This window comes from Rhinoderma darwinii, chromosome 1 (assembly GCF_050947455.1).
Source record: "Rhinoderma darwinii isolate aRhiDar2 chromosome 1, aRhiDar2.hap1, whole genome shotgun sequence".
NCBI classification, from domain to species: domain Eukaryota; kingdom Metazoa; phylum Chordata; class Amphibia; order Anura; family Rhinodermatidae; genus Rhinoderma; species Rhinoderma darwinii.
In genome coordinates, this window is record NC_134687.1 from 74,598,537 (window position 1) to 74,623,605 (window position 25,069).

General features: G+C 40.3%; 1 protein-coding gene across 1 annotated transcript in view; it reads right to left on the bottom strand.

Moving 5' to 3' along the window:
* LNX1 (ligand of numb-protein X 1) overlaps positions 1 to 25,069 on the bottom strand; it is a 171,690-nt gene that overhangs the window by 54,309 nt on the left and 92,312 nt on the right. The window contains exon 6 of the mRNA XM_075859740.1: positions 12,156 to 12,290. Within this exon, the coding sequence (XP_075715855.1) occupies positions 12,156 to 12,290 (135 nt within the window). The remainder of the gene's footprint in view (positions 1 to 12,155; positions 12,291 to 25,069) is intronic.

Consider the following 25,069-nt stretch of genomic DNA (forward strand, 5'->3'; position numbering starts at 1 on the left):
GGAAAAACCCATTTTAGTGTCTGCGTGAGTTTACCCTGGTGAGTTTAAACAGGTAAATGTGAGTCCCATTTGGAAGAGGGTATGATACGAATGCTGACAATCAGTGTACAGCGCTCCAGAGTATGTTGGCGTTATATATACGCAACACTAATAAATAAATTATATTTAAGATGGGCTGGTTGTTAAACAACAACACCCACTAGGTCATCAATTACAGGACAATCCAGTTTAGGACACAACCAGCTGAAACTCACCTTGTGTTCTCCTCTTTCTCAACTGGCTACATGAAAAAGATTTTGAATAAGATTTTCAGACATTTTTTTTTACAACGGAAAGCAACATTACTGTCCTTACACTAAATTTATTTAAAAAATCTGAGAAACCTAATTTGTATTATTGATAGCAAGTATTGGATAGTCACTGCCCTTTACAGTTGTAAGCAGCTTTGTAGTGTATCCAGCAGTATGTGTAGCTCTATAAAAGAGATAATAATAATGTCTCATGGCTGCCTTGAGTATTGCATGCGTCCAGCCAAAGGCAGACTGTAGCGATTGGGCACTGCCTAGAGGACCTAGAGCATTAGAGGGTTCTACAGCCCAACATCTAAAAACTATACCATTACATTTTATTGGATATGTGGTGGGGTTCAGAGCTATTTGCAGTTTCTAGGACCACAAAAAAACTTCTGTGATGTAATGACTGACAAAATTCTTCACCAGTCCCCTGTGCTTCAATGCAACAAGCACAGGGGACAATGTGTCATGTCATATGGCTCTATTATCTAATGAATGTTCTGTTTACCATTTCATTAATATGTATATCATTTCCCAATGCAGTCATTGATTGATAAGGCCATGACATGATTTTACTATGGACATATCATCACTGCATGGCACCAGATTGTAGAAGACTGGCGGAAGGAAAAAGTAAGGAATTTTTTGAATAAGAATATTACAGGTTTATTTTTTTCAAATTTTTTGCAGGTTGGCTCAGTTTTTGAAGTTCTGGAAAAATCCTATAAATGCAACAGAGCATGAAAAAGTAATGAATTAAAGTTTTTTTTAAAATGTGTATGGTGGGTGGCAAGGGGTCTATGACCCTTAATGCCCAGGAGCGCAAAAAATGTCTGTGCTTGCCACTACTTCTCAACATGTAGTGAGGTTATACCAGTGACTTTTGCTTCACAGAATAAATATACATCATGCTGGGCACAAATTATAGATAATATATTTGTGAGTTTCAGGTGTTTTTAAGGAAATGGATAGTTTAAAGAAGGTCTCTGAACATTCCCCATGTGTTCTGGAAGTAACTGCCTGGAATCATAGTTAAAAAGGCTCTTTTCAATTGATCTTTGCTTAAAGACAAGTCATGCTACTTCACTGAGATTTTCTAATTTCACAAAATACAAATATCCAAAAATCAGTACAGACTGCAAATGAGGAAGAAGGACCATATAAGTTTTCTCCCCATTAGGATCTGTTTTCTACATTTTAAGTACAAGGTTCCTTTCATCTTAAGGTGAACCTTAAAGGGAAGGTGTCACGAAAAAATTTTTTTTTATGTTTTTGCTTTTAGTATGTTATTAAAATTAATTTTATTTATTTGTGTTTTTGTGTTTTACTTTTTTCTTTCTTTTACTTCTCTATGGGGGCTACCATTTTTTTTTTCATCTCTGTATGTGTCGATTAACGACACATACAGAGATGGAATACGGCACATACATCCCCATAGTGAATGCGAACGGGAGCCGTTCCATTCACTATAGCGTACGTCGTCTGTGTGGGAACGGCGCATGCGCCGCTCCCACACAGTCCAAACGGAAGGTCTTCGGCCGAACGACATCCGGCGCCATTTTCATGTGGACCGAAAGTCGCGGCCGGACAGTAAGATGACTACTTCCGGTCAAGGCTTCCGTCCATATGTTCAGAAGCAAGGACTAGGAGCGGACGGAGCGGAGGCGGCAGGAGCAGGTAAGTTATGTTTGTGTATGTTCATGTTATACTGTGTATTTACCACTATATCTAATCCTCCTACACTGTGCATTCGCTCAAAAAATGGCGACACACAGTGTAGGAGGTTTGAACATTCAACCCCCTCCTTTCTCCTGGCACTAGCCAGAAGAAGGGAGGGGAGATTGTTTGAGGACGCTAGAGCGAGTGTGTAAAGGATCTGCCAGACACAGCTTCTGTGTCGACGCCCGTGGTTAGTCAGTTTGCACCTGCTCCTAAGTCTGATCGAGTGACCCCTTCTTCTACCAATCAGGCTGGGAGGTTGAGGAGTGGGAGAGCCTATCACAGCCTGACCAGACGGAGCTAGCTCCCGCCCTCTGTCTATTTATACCTTCACTTCCTGCTCCTCCTTTGCCTGTGATTCTGTCTGTTTCCTGGCTCTGCTGCTGCTGCTTGTACTTTGTCCTCTGCTCCATATTGACCCTGCTTTACTGACTTCACTCCTGGTATGACTCGGCTCGTTCACTACTCTCCTGCTCTGCGTTTGGTACCTCGTACACTCCTGGTTTGACTCGGCTCATTCACTACTCTTGTTGCTCACGGTGTTGCCGTGGGCAACTGCCCCATTCCCCGAGCTTCTGTGTACCCTTGTCTGTTTGTCTGTCGTGCACATAGTGAGCGTAGGGACCGTCGCCCAGTTGTACGCCGTCGCCTAGGATGGGCCGTTGCAAGTAGGCAGGGTAGGCGGGTAGATTAGGGCTCACCTGTCTGTCTCCCTACCCCGGCATTACAGAGTGTGTCTTCTCCAATTTTGCAGCATAAAGCAATGAGGTTGCTTTACCACATGCCAATGCTGCAATTTTGGGAATTGCTCCCTCTAGTGACCAGCACATGGAAACGTTATAAATTAGAATCTAATTTATAGTATTTCCTGACTTGTGAAAAAAATAAAATTAATTAGAACAATGTTTAATCATTTATATACTAACAGTTTAACTAAAAAAACAAATAAAATTTTTTTCTAGCGACACATTCCCTTTAAGTATTGTTTTATTTCCAATCTAACACATGTTCTAAGTTCACATGTTCTAAGTTCAGAAATACTGTAACAATGAACATGGAGCTGAGCCACAACAAAGTCAAACATGAAAACCAGATATTTTTTTATGTGGATGGTAAAATAGGAATTCACTGTATTTCAAAGATATATTCAATTGTGCTCCCACAACATAACAATTTTAAAGGATTCACTGGTGTGATATATGAGTAAAATATAACATTTATTTATAACTCTCTAAAAACAGGGGTACAATCACCACTGTGAAGAAGCCCCACCGTGTGTATAAAAACGTATTAAATAATAAACTCTGAGTTCTAATTCAATTGTGAACCTACTATAGCTCAGTGTTAAACAAGAATATCAATACGGAATCAGCATTTGAAAAATGGGCATAACAATAGTCTTGACCCTAATTCACACTAGAGTCCGTGATAACCGCACCGGAAGCTCCTAGTGTTGAGGTATACAAACAATGCTAGTGTTCCCAATGCTAAAAAATTCCTATTCACAACCGACCCGATGGTAAAATAGGACAGTTCCTCATAACAACTAAATAAAAACACACCACCGGCATAGGGAGTTAATATTTGTACAATCTGTTATGTACTTTACATTGGAAGGTAAAATCGGCAGTTAGGTCTTCTATGTCCCATATGAGGGCAATATAAGATAAAGGGGCAGATGCTGAGTTAAGGGATGTGTAGTTTTCTATGATGATTCAGTATTTTTAGGCATAAGTGCTGCCAGGACTCATAGAGAAAGCTTGTCAGTCCTGCTTCCCCTGCCACATAGAGTTTCTTTATTAGTCTTGGCAGCACTTGAATTGCTATTCCCATCTCATAAAGTGATGGCATATAGCAAAGATATGTCATCACTTTATGATTGGTGTGGATCTGTCTGCTAAGACCTCCACCGATCCTGAAAATGAAGAAGTGGCAGTGCTCATCAATTGCTGCCTCCCCTTCCCTGTTTTTCCCTGCACAGAGGCACAGTTGAGTAAATTGGCCTGTGCTGCAGTTACAGCACAGGGATAAACAGTGAAGGAGGCACCTCGCTGTATCAGCGTTGCAGCCCCTTCATTCTCAATATCGGTTGGGGTCTAGGCAGTCAGTACCCCAATATTAAGAAAGTGATGACATCCTAGTGATTTAACTTATAAAGAATGTATTATTCACTGAAAGAGGGGAAGAAAATACTAAAATTTCCAACACAAGAAATCGGAAAAATAACAGAAATGTATCATTATGTATTAGCACCTATCTGTGAAGTCTACCTAGATGCAAGTCAGTGCATTTTTATTTATGCAGCAATATGAAGGTTATATGAAAAAACGTGTAAGCATTGGGTATAGTTAGTGTGAGGAGAAGCTAAGTGTGAATTATGTGTGTTTTATAACACTCCCATTAGCCTGGTTTCCTTGAAACATTAGCTCTTTTCAATGACTCAGGCGGTGCGATGATGTCATCTCGCCACTTGCGTCGTTCAGCTCCAGCAGACCTGCTCAGAAAAGTGCAGGCTTGGGTTGCTAGTAGATGACGTGGGAACGGGATCAGGTGAGTAGGTGAAGTTTTTTTTTAGTTAACAGTGTGAGTGGCATTATCTACAAGGGGCTCTATCTACAGGGTGTCCTATATACAGGGGACCATGGAGGGGCAGTATCTACAGGGGTCTGTTTGTGGGGCACTATCTACAGGGGGTCCTATATACAGGGGACCCTGGTGGGCAGTATCTACAGGTGGCTGTTTTTGTGACACTATCTACAGGGAGCTCTTTATACAGGGGACCCTGGTGGGCAGTATCTACAATGGGCTGTTTGTAGGGCAGTATCTACATGGGGATGTATGTAGGGCACTATATCTAGGATGGTCTATGTGGGCACTATCTACAGGTGGCTCTATGAGGGGCACTAACTACAGTGGGCTCTATGGTGAGCAGTATCTACAGGAGGCTCTATTAGGGGCACTATCTACAGGAGTCTCCATAGAGGGCACTATGCATAGGGGGCACTATCTACAGGGGGCTCTATGTGGGACCCTGTCTACAGGGGGCTCTATGTGGGACACTGTCTACAGGGAGCTCTATGTGGGGCACTATCTACAGGAGGCACTATTTACAGGGGCACTATGGGGGGCACTATCTACAGGGCGCAATGTGTGTGTGTGGGATACAGTGTATAGTGATATTATATTTAGGGGCGCAGTGTATGGTGCTATTATATTTAGGTGCATAGTGTGTGGCACCATGAGAATTTTCTTTTCTTTTATAGGTGCGGAAATGTTTGAAAAGTTGAAGACATCTGAGCGGCAAATTGCAGAAATGGACTGTGGCCGGGAGAAGTCACCATAGAGGTCTGAACCAGATGGTGAAGAAAGAATAAAAAAGAACGACTAGATTCTGAGATGTCACCTGTGAGTCACTAAATGTAAATGTCTATTCTACCTCTGATCAGTACTGTAGTCAATGTATGATCTTCAGAGAGATGATGGGTGGTATGATTTTGGTTTTAGTGAAACTGCAACTCCCAGCATATCCTTACCATCGTTCAGGCCATGCTGGGAGCTGTAGTTTTACGCCGTACAAACCTATAGGGCAGGGGTCTCTGTACGGAGCTGTATTTCTGCTGGTGCTGTTTAAATGTACTGAGCTTGTTTCTGGTACTGAATACATGTACTGAGCTTGGTTTTGCTGCTGTATATCTGTATTGAGCTTAGTTCTGCTGTATATATATATATATATATATATATATATATATATATATATATGCATTGAGATTGGTTCTGGTGCTGTGTATATATGTACTGAGCTTGCTTGTGGTGCTGTGTATATTTGTACCAAGCTTTGCTCTGGTGCTGTATTTATGTACTGAGCTTGGTTCTGGTGTTGTAATTATATAGGCTATATTTCTAATAACAAAATGGAATTTTTGCAATTCATTATATATTTAATGGAAACCTGTCAGGTAGTTGTAACCCTTTGAACAGCCACCATGCTGCAATACATGATCTGACAACATTTCCCAACTTTCCCCTTTATGTTTTTTTTTCAGATGCAGCAAAATATTTAAAATCAAATTTCAAAATGATGCAACCTATATACTAATTACTCTATAAAGGGTGCTATGATGCTATGGTGCTATGATGCTGTGTCACTGTCCTTAAGAGTCACTCAGTCCTGAATTCAAACCCACCTTTCCATGCTTGATTGCCATCCCCCTGGCTGTTCTACATCACTACCAGTCTCCTCCAACTTTCTTGGATGCGCCATTGCACGCGCACGCACCGTGCAGCGAGGTGTACCCTGCCCAGCTTAATCGCTGCACCATCCATGCCAGGGCAGTACAAGGCAACGGCGCATCCGCAAGAGTTGGAGGAGGCATGGAGGCTGTTTTCACCTCAGGCAGCAGAAAAGCTAGAATCGGCTCTGGACTCTTTTTATATTACTAGGTATTATGGAATAGGCATTGCAATGTATCACTGGGCATTGGGGAATTGCACTGTGTTCTGTGTAGTGGACATAGGAGATTCAGTGTTATATATATATATATATATATATATATACATATATATATATATATATATATATATATATATATATATATATACTAATAAACGGGGACTGTGTATCAGCTTAACTTTGTACTTTGTGCATAGAGTCTGTACAGAGGCCAATGTAGTCCTTGTGCCTCTGTACTATGATACTCTAGGGACTCCTTGTGCTGCTGTCTGGTGCCTACATATGGCACCGTATTCCAGAGATATTTTTCGTGAAATGCATCTAGCGAAGAATACGTCTATAATGTGGCATCTGATAGAGCAAGCTTCAATTTTCAAACATAGGACTTTGTCAGTACATGACAGATTCATAGTCTTCTATGGATGCCATATTAGTACTCTGTACAATCTGAAAGTTGTACACAGTGGTAATACAGTTGTGTGCATGAACCCTAACTTTGTAACCTCTTTCCTATTTCAGTTTCAGTGTCCTTTTGCAGTCAATAGTTTACCCTTTTAAATCTGTCCTGTTTATTTCTCCTTTACACATTGATTATGTGGATGCTTTATTAAGGTTAGTTTAATACAATTGCAACATTTGCTTCTATCAACAATTTGCCTAGATGTACCCTTGTTTAAAGAATGGCTGCCTAAACACGTCATTAGGGAAAGACATTTCTTCCTCCTGCCCCAGACATATTGGTGACCCAGCAGTGCACTCCGAATCTCAGCATGCAAATCACTCCCCGTGCACTAACATTTGTTTCTGCAATAACCAATCATCTTAAACGTAAAGATGAATGATAGTAAGAAGAGTCAGCGTGGTATGAACCAGATGCTGGGATGTGGTCGCAGGGTTCTTGATCTACGCCTTAATCCAGACACAGCAAAGAAGTTAAGCCTCTGACAGCTGTTATCATAACATGTTACATTTTGCAATAAGAGATAGGGCTGTATATACAGCTTGGGTCATATTTAAAAGACCTGAGGAGGAAGCAAGAGACATAGTCCACATTATCCCATAAAGACCATATATATTGATTGCACCTCTTATAAAACGGGCACTACGCTGTCCCTTATTAATTGTTTGCTATCACTGTAATTACAGACTAGAGAAGCCTGGATTGTTGTTCTATACTTTAAGAAAGCTTCTCATGATGTGGAATTAGGAGATTACAATATACTATACTAGTAATCCTTAGCTGTTTTGAATTCAGTGTATTCTATTGAAAGAAAGACTATAGAATATGAGGTTCTTTTACATATACAGTAGTAATAATTGTTACGATTCAAAGGTTTCCGAGTTTTGTTAACGATAAATGACTAGTGCAAAAGTAAAAATAGTCAATAATATAAGCATGGTTTAAAATGCAACAAAAGACAGCAAAAGCTAAACCTTAAAGAATAAAGACTTATACTCCCAACACTCATGACGTAGCAATGTTAACCTTATTATAAGGCAAAAACCTAGGCAGGAATACAGATGTACAACGCTGCTGCCCTGTCACATGAACACACACCTAACCAGATTATTTCTTATACCCATTAATGAGAGCTTGGAAATTAGTAGATAACACACACACATATGGTGCTACCATCAGGGAAGTCAGGGTCGGACTTGCCCACCAGGGTACCAGGGGATCCTGACTCTGACACAATAGGGGGCCCTAGTGATCCAGCAGAGGACAACCCCATTTGGAGCAGACATTGGCGCCAATCATTTGTCAGTATGGTCTATTTCTTATGGGATGATTCATAAATAACCTATTAGATCTTATTGATTATATATCCTGTTTGGGCAATGAGAACAAAAAACATTACTATGCAAAAAGTGGACATGTTTATGTTTTGTATTGATGGAGGGTGGACCCAGTCAGAGACAGAGGGCAGTAGAAATGGTATTGTGGTCAGGGGCTCATGATAAACAGTTAAAAGCTAAGTAGACCTTTGAGAGGCAATCTATATATATATATATATATATATATATATATATATATATATATATATATATATATATATATATAAAATGGTGTATCAGTTTATTTGGTGCAACTTTACAAATACTTTGTATTAAAAATTATTTCTACTTTTTTTTAGATACAGCTGCTCTGTATTCTCTAGAAGTGAGATGTGAAAGTTTACAAGTGGATCCTGCATGTTTGAGACATGCAGGACCCGCTGTCACTGAACTTGTCAGGTCCGTGGCACTGACGGCTTCAGTGAATAGCGCTAGATACAGTTCTGTATAGAGAATACAGAGGAGCTGTATCCCAAAAATGTAGGAAGAATTTTTTAATAAAAAGTATTTGTAAAGTTGCACCAAACACACTGATACACCTTTTTATTAAAAAATAAAGAAATTTGCCTTTCAAAGGTTTACATAGCCTTTAAAGAAATGGGCATGCAACTGAACACTACTGTAGCTGCTTCCTGTATTCCTGTTAATAAAGATATCAAGATATCTAGGCCCAAGTAAGTAATCATCAGCATTTTGCACATTAATAATAATAATATTTGTAATAACTTTATCAATTGTAAAATCTTTAAGTAGTTTTCCCCAGTGGTCAGTAACTGCTTACAGTGTTTCCTGCTAGCAATTCTTCTGCTCACCTTCTTCACGCTAAAGACTCTAACGCTATCCCCCTACCCTGGGACCCTGACAAATCTCAGTAAGGGGCCCCAAAATTCCCCACAACGGCTCTGAATACATACACTAAATTCAATTATTCAATTATAGGCCCTACACATTTTACATGCTAGCTGGACTGGTGAGCAAAGGCCTGGTAGCTTGTGAGTACTGAATTGTAACAGGGACTATATTAGGCTGAGTTCACATCTGCATTAGAGGCTCCGGTAGGAGCCTTTATCACAGATTCAGTAAAAAAATCCCAGACAAAATAATGCAGCGTGCAGCTTTGTTTTGTCTGGCAAAATTCCGAAAACCATTGCAGAAACCCGACGGAACCCATTAAAGTAAATGGATTCCTTTGGGCAACATTGGCATCCATCATGTGACGAATCCGTCACTGTCGTCATTTTCGTTGACAGAGTAGAACAACGGAAATGACCAACGCAGATATGAACAGAGCCTTAGGAAATGATAACACATCCAATGTTCAGCTTTTTCAACCATATTAATGTTTTTCTGGGGATCCATATTAAAATGTATATCTTACATATGTACAGGGAATGATATTTTACAATAATCGAAGCACTATTTATATAAGTAATAACCACATTCATCATAAAGTAGTTTAGTTGAGCTTGCTCTATAGCTTCAACATTATGGAGCCTGGAAAACTATCATTCACCCTGTGAATGGTCATGGGTTGTGCTAGAATAACAGAACTCTTAGTTATAGATAGTGCAGACGTTAACTGTATTCGTATACTTATGTGCTCGTATTGATAGTCTAATGTAGATTGCAAGTTATCAGTGCCATACTTCATTTCTGTGCCAAGCATAATAGTTTAATGGGTAAATACATCGATCACACATGAAATAACAGTTACATATAACTCCATACTTACCATAAAAAAAGAAGCATCTAGGTAGGAAATGTTAGTTGCTAACTTATCACTTGTGTTTGTGTATCTGTAACTGAGCCATTCCTTCAAGACATAGTTATCATTCAGCATAAGACTTTTCTCAATACATACATTTCATTCGAAAAAGCCACTTTTTAACATGGCACTGTCATATGATGTCAAGCTAGTATGGAGCTGGCAAATGCCAGGGGAAGCCTTCCTGTCCAAATGTAACGTGCCAATTAGGTTTGGTGGAGGAAGAATAATGGTCTGCAGTTTTTAATGGATCAGGCCAAGACTATAGGTTCAATTGGAGCAAATCTAAATGTTAAGAAATACAATGACAGTCTAGAAAAATGTAGTGCTTTAAATTTTGTAGCAATGAGGGGAATGTCTTTTTCTATTTTATCATGACTATGCAAGGCCCATAAAAATTATTTGGCAAGAACTTAGAGGCGTTCTTCTACAAATAACATTTATGACCTATTGCCCTGGATTTTCTTGTTTCCCAGTCCCACAATCCTCCTTACCATCAGGTCCGAGATGAGGAGGAGTTGTATAGCATGGCGGTCGTGTATGTCTGCTGCCGCTCCATAGAACCATATAAAAGATACAGAAACTGCCAAGTGAAGCCCCCACCGATCTAACGTTTAATATTCTGTGGATAGGCGACAAATGTTATAGTGGGAAAACCACTTAGACTTTTATGCCATGGCCTCATCCCCGTCTTAGACTTTGGGATGAATAGGAGGGCTGACTGAAAGCCAGTTCTTATCCTCCGACATCCGTGTTTGGAAGAGTTGAGGCTATTACAGCGGCAAAGGGGAGATCTACTCTATAGTCATGATTTTGCAATGAAATGTTCAGCAAGCTTGTAATGTTGAGGGGTCCACACATCCGTTCGGCCATGTATTGTATTAGGGAATTGGATAAATAGCAGTTCCATAATGTTATTATCAGAATTGCTCATCTTAGCAGTAGTGGCCATGCACTAATATCCTGCAGGGCTATGGAGGTTCCTTGTGCTTGCCATGTAGATCCATCTGAAGAATGTAGCCTGTTTTCTGTCAATGAAGTTGTAGACATGGTTGTAAAACAGCATGTGTCTGCTGATGGGTCAAACAGGAAGCCATTGGGATATTGAAATGTATTTTTGGAATGGGATCATTTTGACTAATGATGCTAAATGTATTATTAGGAAGATTAATGAATTCCTAATATATTTTTAGCTCCAAACCTGTATTGACAATGTAATTTCTGTTAAATTCAATAATAATATTATTATTATTATATTTTTTGCTGTTTCAGGACTTGTCAGCTTGGGATAGCCAATCAATGGCCGAAACAGTTTGCAACGTATTAGTTGCATGGAGTCAGGATTTTTATTTATCCCCAGCAAGGTCTGATTTATATTCCCAAGGATATAGTTCTTAGACAATTCATAGATTACATTCTCATAAATATTAAAGGAGTTGCATGCAATTAGCCAGTGGCTGAGGTGCAATACCAAACATGACCCATGCACAATAGTGAGAAAAAAAAAGAAAAACACGGCCACGTGAGGTGGAATGTACTCACCTAGGGAAGTTGTGCAATTTCAGGCAGAACACTGATGTAAGCAGAGAATTTAAATATGATGAAGCTGCAACTCGATCCGATCCGGTCCACATTCAATGTAACCGCCAGATTTGCATAATAACAATTATTTGAAAATTAAAATAAAAAGACCTGGTCTAATGGCCTGAGGAAGACACTGGTGCAGTGTTGAAATGCGTAGCCATATTTAGCCTATAATATAGCTGTTATATCTTTCATATTACCCTGGACTCCTTCTTGATGTAAGCCGCTCTGTTTATGATTCAGCCTTTTTATTTTAATTGTCAAACAATTGTTATTATGCCATGCACAATAGTGGCACTGTTTCTAGAAACAACACTTTTTTTTTAACTCGCATACAATCTCTGATCTCATACAAAAAAAAGATGCGTAATCTGTGACAGGTCCTCTTTAAGAGATAATGTTAACTATCACATTGCCATGCTGCATAATACTTAGAGTACATATACTGTATTTTGGTAAACATAAATAACATTACATGGATATATTCCCAGATGTATGAATAAAATACCTTGTTAAAATGGTTTCTCTCACTGGGGCATGATGGAGGGCTGCTGTTGTTATGCCATCCAGCCTCCTGTAAGATATCAGGGGTCTGATGTCTGGTCTGTCGTGAAACAACAAAGTAAACCCCTTCCTCGCTGGCCTGTTTGATGAAAGACAGATGTCAATGCTGTTTTGCTGCTCCAGACAGCAACATATTCAGAGAAGTTTTAAGATTTAGCTTTATATTAGTTATAACTCTTCTATTCATGATTCATCAACACATAGGCGTTCAACTACAAGGGAAGGGGTCAACATCAATGATCATGAGCTCAATGTCTTCGAAAAAAAAGGACATCACCATGGCAACTACTGATCATTAAGGATAATTGAGAACATCGTAATATTAACGCTTGTCTAACTTTTCATTTCAGGACACTTCAAGATCAAGCGGACTGTTTGATTTTTGTAGTACATTTAATCCATATATACTCTATTGGTGTGAGTGACAGCTGGTTCCTGACATTCTCTTTGGCTAAATAAACTACAGATCGGGTCTTTATTAGGCTGCAAGAAACAGAACTTGAACTTGGGAAGCAACCAAGTTGATCTGTTGACAAAAATGTTGAAAGTGACCCTCAGAGAAGCTTCAATTTTGGGATCCCTAAATTGCATTGTCTTTGGGAAATGCCAGTCTTAATAAATTTGTCCCAATATATCTATTCCAAGTTTGCCTACATAGGGGAGATATGTAAAGGCTGTTGTCAATTGGCTTCATAAAATATCCACCAGTACTATTAAAAATGTTTGAGATATCCAAAGCATTAAGTACATAAGTTGATGACTGAGGGAGACCCAAACATCCTTGTATGTATCGCGCTTCTTCATCCTCCAGCCCTGCTACATTATGTACTACGCAACTCAAAAGGATTGAGGCAAGTATAGTATATATTGTAAAGTGTAAAAAGTTGTAAATGCAGCATTAAATATTGTAATTTTATCAGATTTTTATGATGCACATTATTGGTAACTTGTTATAATAAAATCCACTTTAAAATCAGTGCAGCACTGCTAAGATGGTGTGGTTATGGCACCCAGTCTGACAAGATCTACTCATTTAAGGTCCTTTTACACTGGCCAATTATCGGGCAAACGAGCGTTCACAGAAAACTGTAAACAGGGCAACGATCAGCAGATGATCAACTGATCGTAACGTTTTAAATGGCCAAAATATTATGGTTGTCGGCAGCACATCTCTCTGTGTAAACAGGGAGACGTGCTGCTGACATGATAATAATATATGGGGACGAGCGATCGGAGTAACAAGCGCTCGTACCCATACTAGCTCCTTGAGAAAGGAGCAGACGAGCGCAGATCAACGGGCTGTCTCATTGATCGGCGCTCGTTGTACCGGCCAAAATGTGCCGGTGTAAAAGTACCTTTACTCTGACATCACTGGCTTACTTGTTAACCCTGATCATGGAAATGAAGGATGTTTAGATTTCGATGATTTTATTTGCTTTAACTCACTATTATTTATTAACTATAGCATGTATTGATATACAGATTGTAAGAAATAGCAGTATATATATAAAAGCATCATGAGTTAACATAATGCCACTCTTTGAAGGCTTTATCTAATTGCTTTCATTTAAACATACCCTGCATTGATGTGATGCCGCATACATTCCGTTATTTAGTTGCTATGACAACATTACTGTAAGTGCCTCCATCCTTTAGTAAATCTACACCAAGGTAAACATACTTCCACATTCATTAGTAAGCAAAACAAAACATGATTCATACCGGAACCCATAGCAAATAGCAAATACAGTCCTGTAGACCTTTCATTCATGTACTCGGCAGAATCAGCATCGCTTTTTTTGAGGAATACGGTCATATTAGGATGAATACATTGTAGATCAAACATAAAAGGGGCTTATTACATCTTTGTGTATTTGATTTAAACATTACGGAGAATCTGTAAACGTAATTGAAACTAAAAGTATTTTATCCCGTGACTGCAGTTCACGACTAGCTCTCTATTTCAGGCCCCTGTCTAGAGAACACATGGCCCAGAATGGAGATGACCAATTCCTGTAACGGTGCCAGTACTATGTTCTCTCCTGACACATCTTCTTTAAGGATTTCTGAATCGGTAAACAAGGAACATTGGCGGATATTTTTTTGATGCTGGTGCACTGTCCGAGGGGTACTATGGTCTTTCCTCCAGTGCAACGTGCACTATATGACATGGCGTAATGACAATGGATTGAATGGTATTTTTAGCTGTTGCGTATAAACACCATGATGGCCATGATGTGAACTTACAACAAAACAATAGACATAATATTGCTGTGCAAAATTCTAACAAGACAATTACGTGAAAGCCTAAACATACATACAAACAGGTGAAAAACCACAACAATCACAACAAAAATAATAAGGGTTTGTTGATATGCGGCAGATTTGTTGCAGAAATTTCTGAGACTGAGATCTGTTCCATACATGTGAATGGGATGAATGAATGGTACAGTCACGCAACAAAGATGCTGTGTGTGAATATACTCTAATAGCAACAAAACAATTGACAATATACAGCATATTATCAATAATAACAATAATAATGAAAGTGGTTTTCCATGTATGTTTTTTTTTCTTTTTTACATAAGATGACTTTTCTATTAGATGTTTTAAAAAACTTTCTGGGAATGTTAGTCTCACTCATATCAACTTGTGAGGGTTGCACCACCACTATGCAGTACATGTAGGACTCAAAACGATTTCACCCACTCCTGAAAACTTAGGGCATGACCAGACATGGCGGAATTGCTCTGGAATTCCACTGCGGACAGTCCGCTGCGGAAATCCGCAGTGTACCCGTTTCTCCATAGCTTTCCACACCTTTTTCGTTAGGTTGGTTTACACGTTGCGGACAATTCCGCTGCGGAGCATAGGCTGCGGTGCGGAATTTGGTGTCCGCAGCATACACTGGTTGTTGCGGACGTGTAGCGGACTTGTTGCGGACTCATTGCGGAATTTCTCCATTGACTTCAATGGAGAGTCAAAATTCCGCAATGAAGTCTGCAGTTGTTATGTGTGCTGCGTAGCGTATTTGTTTTTCGAACATGACATTTCGTCATTCTGGCTGGACCTATGTATTTCTAGGTCTACAGCCAGACTGAAGCCCCATGCACACTAATGTAAAAATGCCCGTAATCACGGGCCGTTATTACGGCACGGGCAGGCCCATAGAAGTCAATGGGGCTCCCGTAATTACGGGTGACTACGTGTGTGCACCCGTAATTATGGGAGCGTTGCTAGGCGACGTCAGTAAATAGTCACTGTCCAGGGTGCTGAAAGAGTTAAACGATCGGCAGTAACTGTTTCAGCACCCTGGACAGTGACTTCCGATCACAATATACATCAACCTGTAAAAAAAATAGAAGTTCATACTTACCCAGAACTCCCTGCTTCTTCCTCCAGTCCGGCCTCCCGGGATGACGTTTCAGTCCAAGTGACGGCTGCAGCCAATCACAGGCCAATCACAGGCTGCAGCGGTTACATGGACTGCCGCGTCATCTAGGGAGGTCGGGCTGGATGTCAAGAGAGGGACGCATCACCAAGGCAACGGCCGGGTAAGTATGAATTTCTTGTACTTTTACTAGTGAAAGGGCTGTCCCTTCTCTCTATCCTGCACTGATAGAGAGAAGGGAAGTACTTTCACCTCAATACGCAACGGCTAGTCCGCATCAATTTATTGCACATTTTAGGCAGAGCCGCAACAGAATCTGCAACGCAGATTATGTGCGGCATTGATGCGGACAGAGGCGGAAAAAATACACCACGTCTGGTCATGCCCTTAGGGCATGTTCAGACGTGGCAGAACTTTTCCACTGCAAATGTTGGTGCAGATTTGGGGCAATTATGCAACGAATCTGCACCAACATTTGCATATTTGACAGGTAATTCAGACATTGCAGATATCACAGCGGACTTGCCACAGATTTCAGTTTTTGCATTGCAAAGGCTGAAATCTGCAGTGAAATTCCGCTTCTTCTCCGCAGTGTAATGAGCATGCTGTGGAGGGAAAAATCTGCACCTTAGCCTAATTTCCGCACCGTTATTTTCTGCAACGTCTCAACTAAGTTTGATAAAAATGTATAGAAATAAATGAAAAAAAAACGGCTGCTGCAGAATTCCACTGTGGACTGTCTGCAGTGGAATTCAACAGCAATTCCGCCACGTCTGAATGTGCCCTTAGAGTATGTTCACACGTTCAAGATTTGCCAAAGGCAAATCCGACAATGGATTTTTTTAAACAATCTATGGCATAAATCTGAGGCAGATGTAATTCAATGGGGTTAAATCTGTGGCTTTTCCGTGTGGAATTTGCAACAAGAATGAGCATGCTGCTTACTTTTTATTTTCTGGCACAGAAAATAATCTGCATAGATTTTTTTCTGTAGCATGAGGTTACAAAAATGCCATTGAGTTTCATTGGAGACGGATTTTCGAGCAGTCTTGATCATCATCAAAGCCACAAGTGTGAACATAGCCTAAGTGCTACAACTCCAGCACTTTAGAAACCTGAAGCATTTGTATATCTGAATCTGAATATACAATCAGTGATCTAGATGTCACTACTGTATCTGCAATTACCCTGATGAGGATTGCTGTGAAATAAAGTGTGTTTGTTTGTCAGAATTCAAATGTCTGATGTCTACTAGTTGATGCTTTACAATTTCTGAGATATAATCAGCCACATCTGACTAGAGTGTGCCCAGTCCATGCACTAATGCACTCTGGCATAAGCAAAGTGATGTGAATGTAAGCAATCTATCATGAGCTGACCCCAAAAGTGCAGACAAACAAGCAAATTCAAAGGCAATCTGTGGCTCAGTGGCGGACTTTAAGGTGCACTGCCCCATAGCAGAGTTTATGTTTTTAGTCATTTTTTCAAACATCTAACGTATAATTTAAGATGTCTCTGGAGGGCCATGTAGGGGGAGAACTACAGCTCCTGAGCCAAAAAAAACAACATTTTAATACGTTTAGTCTGACTTAAAAGAGTTCAATTTCATCTTATCCAATTTCAGAAATTAAATGTTTTGCCAAGAAAGTAAAACAAAACTGCTGGTCGGCAGCTTATATTATTGACAGTCAGATCAGTGGCACATTACCTTGCATGGGTGAGTAGTCATTCAAAAAGTTTTCCTTTGCTATATTTATATTTTGTGATATCAATTTAAGAATGGAGAATTTTTATATAATATAAATATATAGCTACAAAAACAGAATTATGACACCAGTCTGGTGGTCTTCGAATTAAAAATAAATATATGTGACAACATCCAAAGGGGTGGGGTCTAAACCGCCTGCAGGGATGGGAAAACATGTGTCATGAGATTGCAGCCACTAGTGTAGAAACCGTACTGTAACGGTCAATGTGCCGACACAACGCACAATGTGATAAAGGAATATATGTGAGACACTATTTTTAATTTTTTCTTTTTAATTTTTGGCTAAATTTTGACTTTAATTTGCATTAAAAATGCAGTATATTGAATAGAAATCAATATTGGAATAATATGCATTATATTACATACATAATTAATCAACTCGTTCTTGGTCCATGGTCACAGGCCTTGAATCATTGACTGAGTATGGTGACGCCATCAGAAGGTGATTAATATGTCCATTTTGTGTCTGGTATTACTGAGGCTGTACAGGCAATCCATAGTGATGGGGAACTTTAACCTATCGGTGATTAAGAGCTGCTCCGACTGAACTGCAAGTAGACGTTTCATGTTACATATCTCCTGCCAGACTCTCAACTAGTAAAAATACATAATGCTTCAAGGAAATCACCAAGTTGTAATTTAATATAGTAGGAGCGGCTGGAGATTTCCAGAGCACCTGGTTGATCAAACTGACAGCCCATACTTCATATAGAAGATGACAAAAAAAGGTAAAAGGGCGGAAACTGCTTTTGTTAAAGTAGAAATGGACAGTACGGCATTTGACTTTTTTTTAAAAGCAATAGAAAATGTTTGTTGAGTGTGTGAACTATTCATGGCATGGAGAGGTTGTATAGTTCCTATGTTCAGTGTTCTGGTTATTGTGCATCCCATTGTGTTATAGGAGACTTCCTGTGGCAATGGCTAAGATGACAATTAGGGTATGTTCACACGCACTGTTTTCAGACGTAATTCGGGCGTCTTACGCCTCGAATTATGCCTGAAAAAACGGCTCCATTACGCCTACAAACATCTGCCCATTGCTTTCAATGGGTTTTACGATGTTCTGTTCCCACGAGGTATTATTTTACGCGTCGCTGTCAAAAGACGGCGCGTAAAAAGACGCCCGCGAAAAAGAAGTGCATGTCACTTCTTGGGACGTTTTTGGAGCTGTTTTTCATTGACTCCACTGAAAAACAGCCCCAATAACGTCCGTAAAATACACTGCGAAAAACGCGAGTTGCTGCAAAAACTTCTGAAAATCAGGAGCTGTTTTTGCCTGAAAACAGCTCCATATTTTCAGACGTATTTTGCTAAGCCGTGTGAACATACCCTAAGAATCAATGCAATATGTAGTTTTAGAAAAATGAAAAGTATTAATATGACATAAAGTGAAGTGTAAACACACAGTGAATTATAAGGAGTTAAAATTTTGGTTTTGACCTCCATTCCAAAATGGCCAGCAATGATAAAACGTGGCCACAGGGATTTGGGGGACGGTATTATGCACTTTGATACTAATAAATCGGCTTTTATTTGTCTTCACAGACATACAGTATCATACTAGCTTGTGGACACCAGGCAAGAAGCTATGATAATCCACACTGACCATCAGGAAAAGTGCTATATTTTGTAATGTATTCCTTTAGGTATATCATCTTTATCTTTGAATGTCTTATTTTGTGAAAAATATATTCTGCAGTGCAATACACTGTTTGCTATCAGTCCCATTAGTCTCTGTCCCTAATGGGTCATAAATAAGTAAATTTTCCTATCTCAGAAATACATGTGCTTACTAGAGCCAATTTAATTGGAAGTCAATGAATCCATAATTATACAATAGTTTGTCAATCCATAAAATAATCGTGTAAAGTAACTTTTCCCCTGCTATTTAGCGGCATTTAAAGGGGTTCTCTGGGACTTTAACATTGATGGCTTATCCTTAGGATCGGATATCAATGTTTGATCGGTGGGTGGCTGTCCTTCTACAAGCATTGCGTCCTCTTTATTTTTAACATAGGCCCATCACGAGTACGAGTGGCTATCCCTAGTAAGCGTTCCATTCCTGTTCCAGTCTTTTGAATGGGACTGATTGGGACGAGCTGCAGTACCAATCCAACTCAGTCCAACATGTGACGTTTCGGCTGACACCCAGCCTTTTTCAAGAATGCTTTAAAATGACCATAATACCTGTATGGTATGAGTGCTGTCATCAAATTTACAGTATTTATTTACTTTGTATGGGTGAGATGGATCAAGCCCATCAGGTGGTGGTTGTCCTGTTAATGATCTGGGATATTTCATGCAGTTGACTATTGGCTTGTTTGGAGACATTATACTGGGTGAGTAGTGTATGGTTGTATGATTGATGAGTAGTATAATAGCAGTGTTGTCTTGCAACATGAGGACTATTCTGACCAGGCAAACACATGCATGGGTCTGTGTGTTCTCCTGTGGATTTACATAAAACATGTCAATTGCTTCCTACCCCTTTATACTGATAGATTAGTTTGTAATGATAATTTCTATGAAATTGGCATTAGGTTGTGTGAACATGGGGCTGTATACATAATACATTTTTTAAAACCAATAAATGATTCTGTTTTTCTATTTTTTCACAGAGGTGTTGTCCCATCTGGTGATCAATTGATCATCGTTGGATTGGCTTCTCTACACCAAATCAGTATTTCATGGTGTCCATAGCTTGTTATTTTTCTCATTGTCGAAACATTGTTACATCTATAGTCAGTGTGTTACCCAGATAAATTACATTATAAGCTTCACTGGGTGCAGGTGCCAAGCTGAAATATTACATCCTCTGTAAAATATGTTAGTGTCATATAAATAACGTATAATAAATAATAGAGTATTGAAATTAATCATTTAATACAATGGGCATCATTCTATTTTAATACATTAGACTGTTTCTGAAGTTAATATATACTTCTGAAAACATATTATTAGAGCAGATTCTTTCCCTTATGACTATGGAAAAAGCAATGTAAACACGTAATAGCTGCATATATTAATATACAAATCAACTGAGGTTAATGAAAGAGAAAACAATAGCACAAATAATTCCTTTAATTGTGTCTTACTTTACTAAGACTAGACTATAGCATTGGAATTTAGCACAATGCTGTATCATGTTTTAGCATATAAAGCATGACACGCTCTCTATGCAATCTGGATGTAAGTCACAGTTATGTGTACAGCTCCGTGTCTTTAAAAAAATCTATGATTAATTGCTTACTAGTTGAAGGGCTATTGTTTTTCTTCTAAGGCAAACAATATGGCAGGTATGTACACCCCCTGAGGAAGCACACATCGCGAAACGCGCGTTTGGGTTTCAAACACGTCACCCAGGCTCCCATATCACTGACATGGGTAAGGTTTCTTTATCTTCTTGATACTCAGACTTTCCCTAATTTTTCCCAGGACCACTGTATCCATAATTTGATGGGCTTTTTCATGAGGGGTCAGCCACCTATAGGATTATACACTACCCTTCCCATATATCCTTATTGTAAGGACTTTAGTGTATTACTTGATTGCTATTACTACATGGATAGTCTGTTTTCCTGTTATACCATGTAATATTATAGAGTCTTTCCATCCATTATGTACCTTTTTAAACGTTTTGTCTTATTCTTGTGATCAATAAAACATTTGCTTGGCTTCGGGGCCCGGTCCCAATTGTGACCACAGCAACCCCTATAGCTATGCCATTAGCCCTGACACTCCATTGAAAGTTTATGGCACTGACGGAAACAGCCTGAGTATAGCTCGAGGAGGCAGTGCATGACACAGGGATTATCTCTTTAATAATATACAGTATGTTCTTATCCTCCCTTATTACAGTACATCTTCTCACTCCCGTCTGCAGGATTTCTGCGTTCTGCGCTCATTCTGGGTAACTCACTGCCCCAAAACATTAGACTTGCTACTAACATTCCTGGTTTTAAGCCTTGAAAACAATTTTCTTCAAGTAGGCCTACGTCACATAACCATAGTCCATGGCCCATAATCAACCTGACCTGCCACAAATATCTTTACTCCACCCTTCTACCCTGTCGAAACACTCTGCACTCTATATCCCTATTGGCTCAAATACTGGCTGGGTAATGGGTTCATGCAGATTTATTTATATTACCCATGCCAATACTAGAGTCTGGTACACTGGGCCAAAATTAACGCCATGTACCTATTTTTTAGCTCTTATGGGAAGGGTCCTCTTTGCTTTTCTGTCATTGTTTGTTCATTCGTTATAAATATTTGTCATTTTACATGTCTATTACATCTCCAATTGTAAAGAGTTGCTGAATATGTTGGTGCTATACAAATAAAGTCTTAACATTATGCACCGGTGTCATGCACCACCTCCTCAGGTGTAACATATTTGGAGATATGTGTTACTGCAGCGCATGCCCTGTTGATGAATATCGTGGAGCAAAGTAAACACACAAAAAAAAAAAAAACAAGGGAAAAGTGGCAGAAAAGCTTAATAAATGAGTCCCGCAGAGTTTCTAACATCTTCTTGGGTAGGAAAAAGTGGTGCTGGGGTTTCATAAATATGGCATTCGGTCTGAACGCAACATTTTTTTTATGTATTTATTCCAGAAATCTGCCCTATTGTATCAGTTTTGCCTTTAGACTAGGGCTACCCCTAGACTTTCACTATAAAATGTTGCTTTAAAATTGCTGTACATAGAAATTCATTGAGTAGCGGGAAAAAAGTTTGCGTAACCTCTGCGGTTTCTCCATGATGTTAAAATAATGGTATCAGAAAAACGCCACAAAACCTGCCCGTCTGCACATACCCTATTGCAGGGGTCTCAAGCACGCGGCCCGTGGGCCGCATGCGGCCCCTGGGGCTGTCATCTGCGGCCCGCGGGACACAGAGCCGCTAGTATCGGCTCTGCTCCGAGACTCTGGAATTCCCTGACATCGCTGTCCACATATGAACAGCGATGTCTGGGGCTTCCCCAGAGCCGGAGTCCCGGGCAGAGCGCTGGTGTCGGCTCTGCTCCGGGACTCTGTGGAATTCCCTGACATCGCTGTCCACATATGAACAGCGATGTCTGTGGCTTCCCCAGAGCCGGAGTCCCGAGCAGAGCGCTGGTGTCGGCTCTGCTCCTGGACTCTGTGGAATTCCCTGACATCGCTGTCCACATATGAATAGCGATGTCTGGGACTTCCCCAGAGCCGGAGTCCCGGGCAGAGCGCTAGTACAGGCTCTGCTCCGGGACTCTGTGGAATTCCCTGACATCGCTGCCCATATATGGACAGTGTGTCAGGGTCTTGCCCAGAGCGTAGCAGAGCGCTGGTGTCGGCTCTGCTCCTGGACTCTGTGAAATTCCCTGACATCGCTGTCCACATATGAACAGCGATGTCTGGGGCTTCCCCAGAGCCGGAGTCCCGAGCAGAGCGCTGGTGTCGGCTCTGCTCCGGGACTCTGTGGAATTCCCTGACATCGCTGTCCACATATGAACAGCCTACTAGCGCTCTGCCTGGGACTCCAGCTGTGGGGCTGCCCCTGACATCTCTGTCCATATATGGACAGTGATGTCAGGAGCAGAGCTGGAATCCCAGGCAGAGTGCCAGAAGCGGCTCTGCTCCGGGACTCCAGCTCTGGGCAAGCCCCTGACATCACTGAGGCAGCCTCTACAGAGGGCACTGGGGCAGCCTCTACAGAGGGCACTGGGGCAGCCTCTACAGAGGGCACTTTGGCAGCCTCTACAGAGGGCACTTTGGCAGCCTCTACAGAGGGCACTGTGGCAGCCTCTACAGAGGGCACTGTGGCAGCCTCTACAGAGGGCACTGTGGCAGCCTCTACAGAGGGCACTGTGGCATTATCTACAAGTGGGTGTGTGGCTGTATCTGAAGAGGACACTGGCATTATCTAGGGGTGTGTTGCATTATCTACAGAGGGCACTGTGGCCTTATCTACAGAGGGCACTGTGGCCTTATCTACAGAGGGCACTGTGGCCTTATCTACAGAGGGCACTGTGGCCTTATCTACAGAGGGCACTGTGGCCTTATCTACAAAGGGGACTGTGGCCTTATCTACTGAGGGCACTGTGGCCTTATCTACAGAGGTCACTGTGGCCTTATCTAGGGGTGTGTTGCATTATCCACAGAGGGCACTGCGGCAGCATCCACAGAGGGTACTGCGGCAGCATCCACAGAGGGCACTGCGGCACTATCTAAAAAGGGGCTGCCCAATCTTGACATGTGTGCTAACTGAGCCGCCGGACTGCATTTAGCGACACTTAAACTGGAAAGCTGGATTGTTGAAATAAGCACGTGGAGAAATATCTCAAATTTTAAACCTAGTGGTATTATTATAGTAATGTAGTATTATTATTCTAGTAATATAGTGTTATAGTAGTTCAAATAACTAATTGATTAACAATAATTTTGTATTGTATAAAATTTGAAAGTAATGCGGCCCGTCAACTTCCCATTTTTTCTATATGCGGCCCACTTACCCGGCCGAGTTTGAGACCCCTGCCCTATTGGATGTTACTTGTAACACACCCTCATTTAAATGTTAATGACATGGGGTGTTGTCAGATATTAAATGAATTTAGGCTAAAAAGCCATTAAAGTATCAGATTTTTTGATTGTTTTCGAAAGTTTTATTTTTTTAACAGGGTGGATTTTATTGGAGTGTTTAACCTGCTGAAAAACTGATTTCTGAAAGAGTTACGACTCCAAGCTGCTGTGGAATATACATTACGATTGTGATTGATCACTAATATAGAGGCAGCTGTATCCAATATACCTGGCCCTGCCTGATTTATCAGCTGAAAAAGAAAAACTCTCCAAACCTAATACTATTGATTTATCTGTGGGTCAAAAATAATTCATCCCAAATGAAAAAAAAAAAAAAAAATTCGGCTGGAGGAATTCTTTGTTAATTATTCTTACATGTCTTCTCTTCAACTCTCATTTATTAGAACTCTTTGGTTCTAGGAACCCCAGCTGTACACCAATAATGTTGGTTTGGAGGCAAACCGAGCCCAGATATGAATGACACTGTAATTCTAATTTAAATGTGTAAATTTAGGACAGTCATTTCTAAACCGAACATAAATCCTAATAAAAAGGAAAGAGGAAAAACAGTGGTACACCTTCGTAGGTAGCACCATAGATCCCTTAGGACCTTCCTATAACTCCAAAGTCTATGTATAAGAGTCTCTTTATATCTCTTTTAGGACTCATGCAAGTGGAAGAGCCCTGTGAACGGAGTCGGCATGGCACTGCCTCCGTGTGCTGATGTACCGACTCCGTTGGGTGCCGTATATATGGAGATATTCTCCATATGTACAGATTCCCATTTTTTTGAATGTCGGATTCATACACCTCAGTATGACATTAGGGAGGAAACTCTATCGGAGCCCTATTATGTCTCTGTATAAAAATATGAATACAGGTTCTGGGATCCGTAGAGATAAAATTATGGCAGGAAATCTGGAAATATTTGGTAGGTTCACATGCCCCACATGTATGTTATTGTATGTCTTTACAGCTACATCCATTTACCATAGCCTCCTACAGACTATATTTAATATGTCGTACAGTTGTATGGAAAAGCACAATCAACCACACTTTTTAATACAGTTCAAGTAAAAGTATACTGACATAAACTGGCCAACTGTATGCCAAAAGGACACTCTTTTGCAATACACTTGACTAT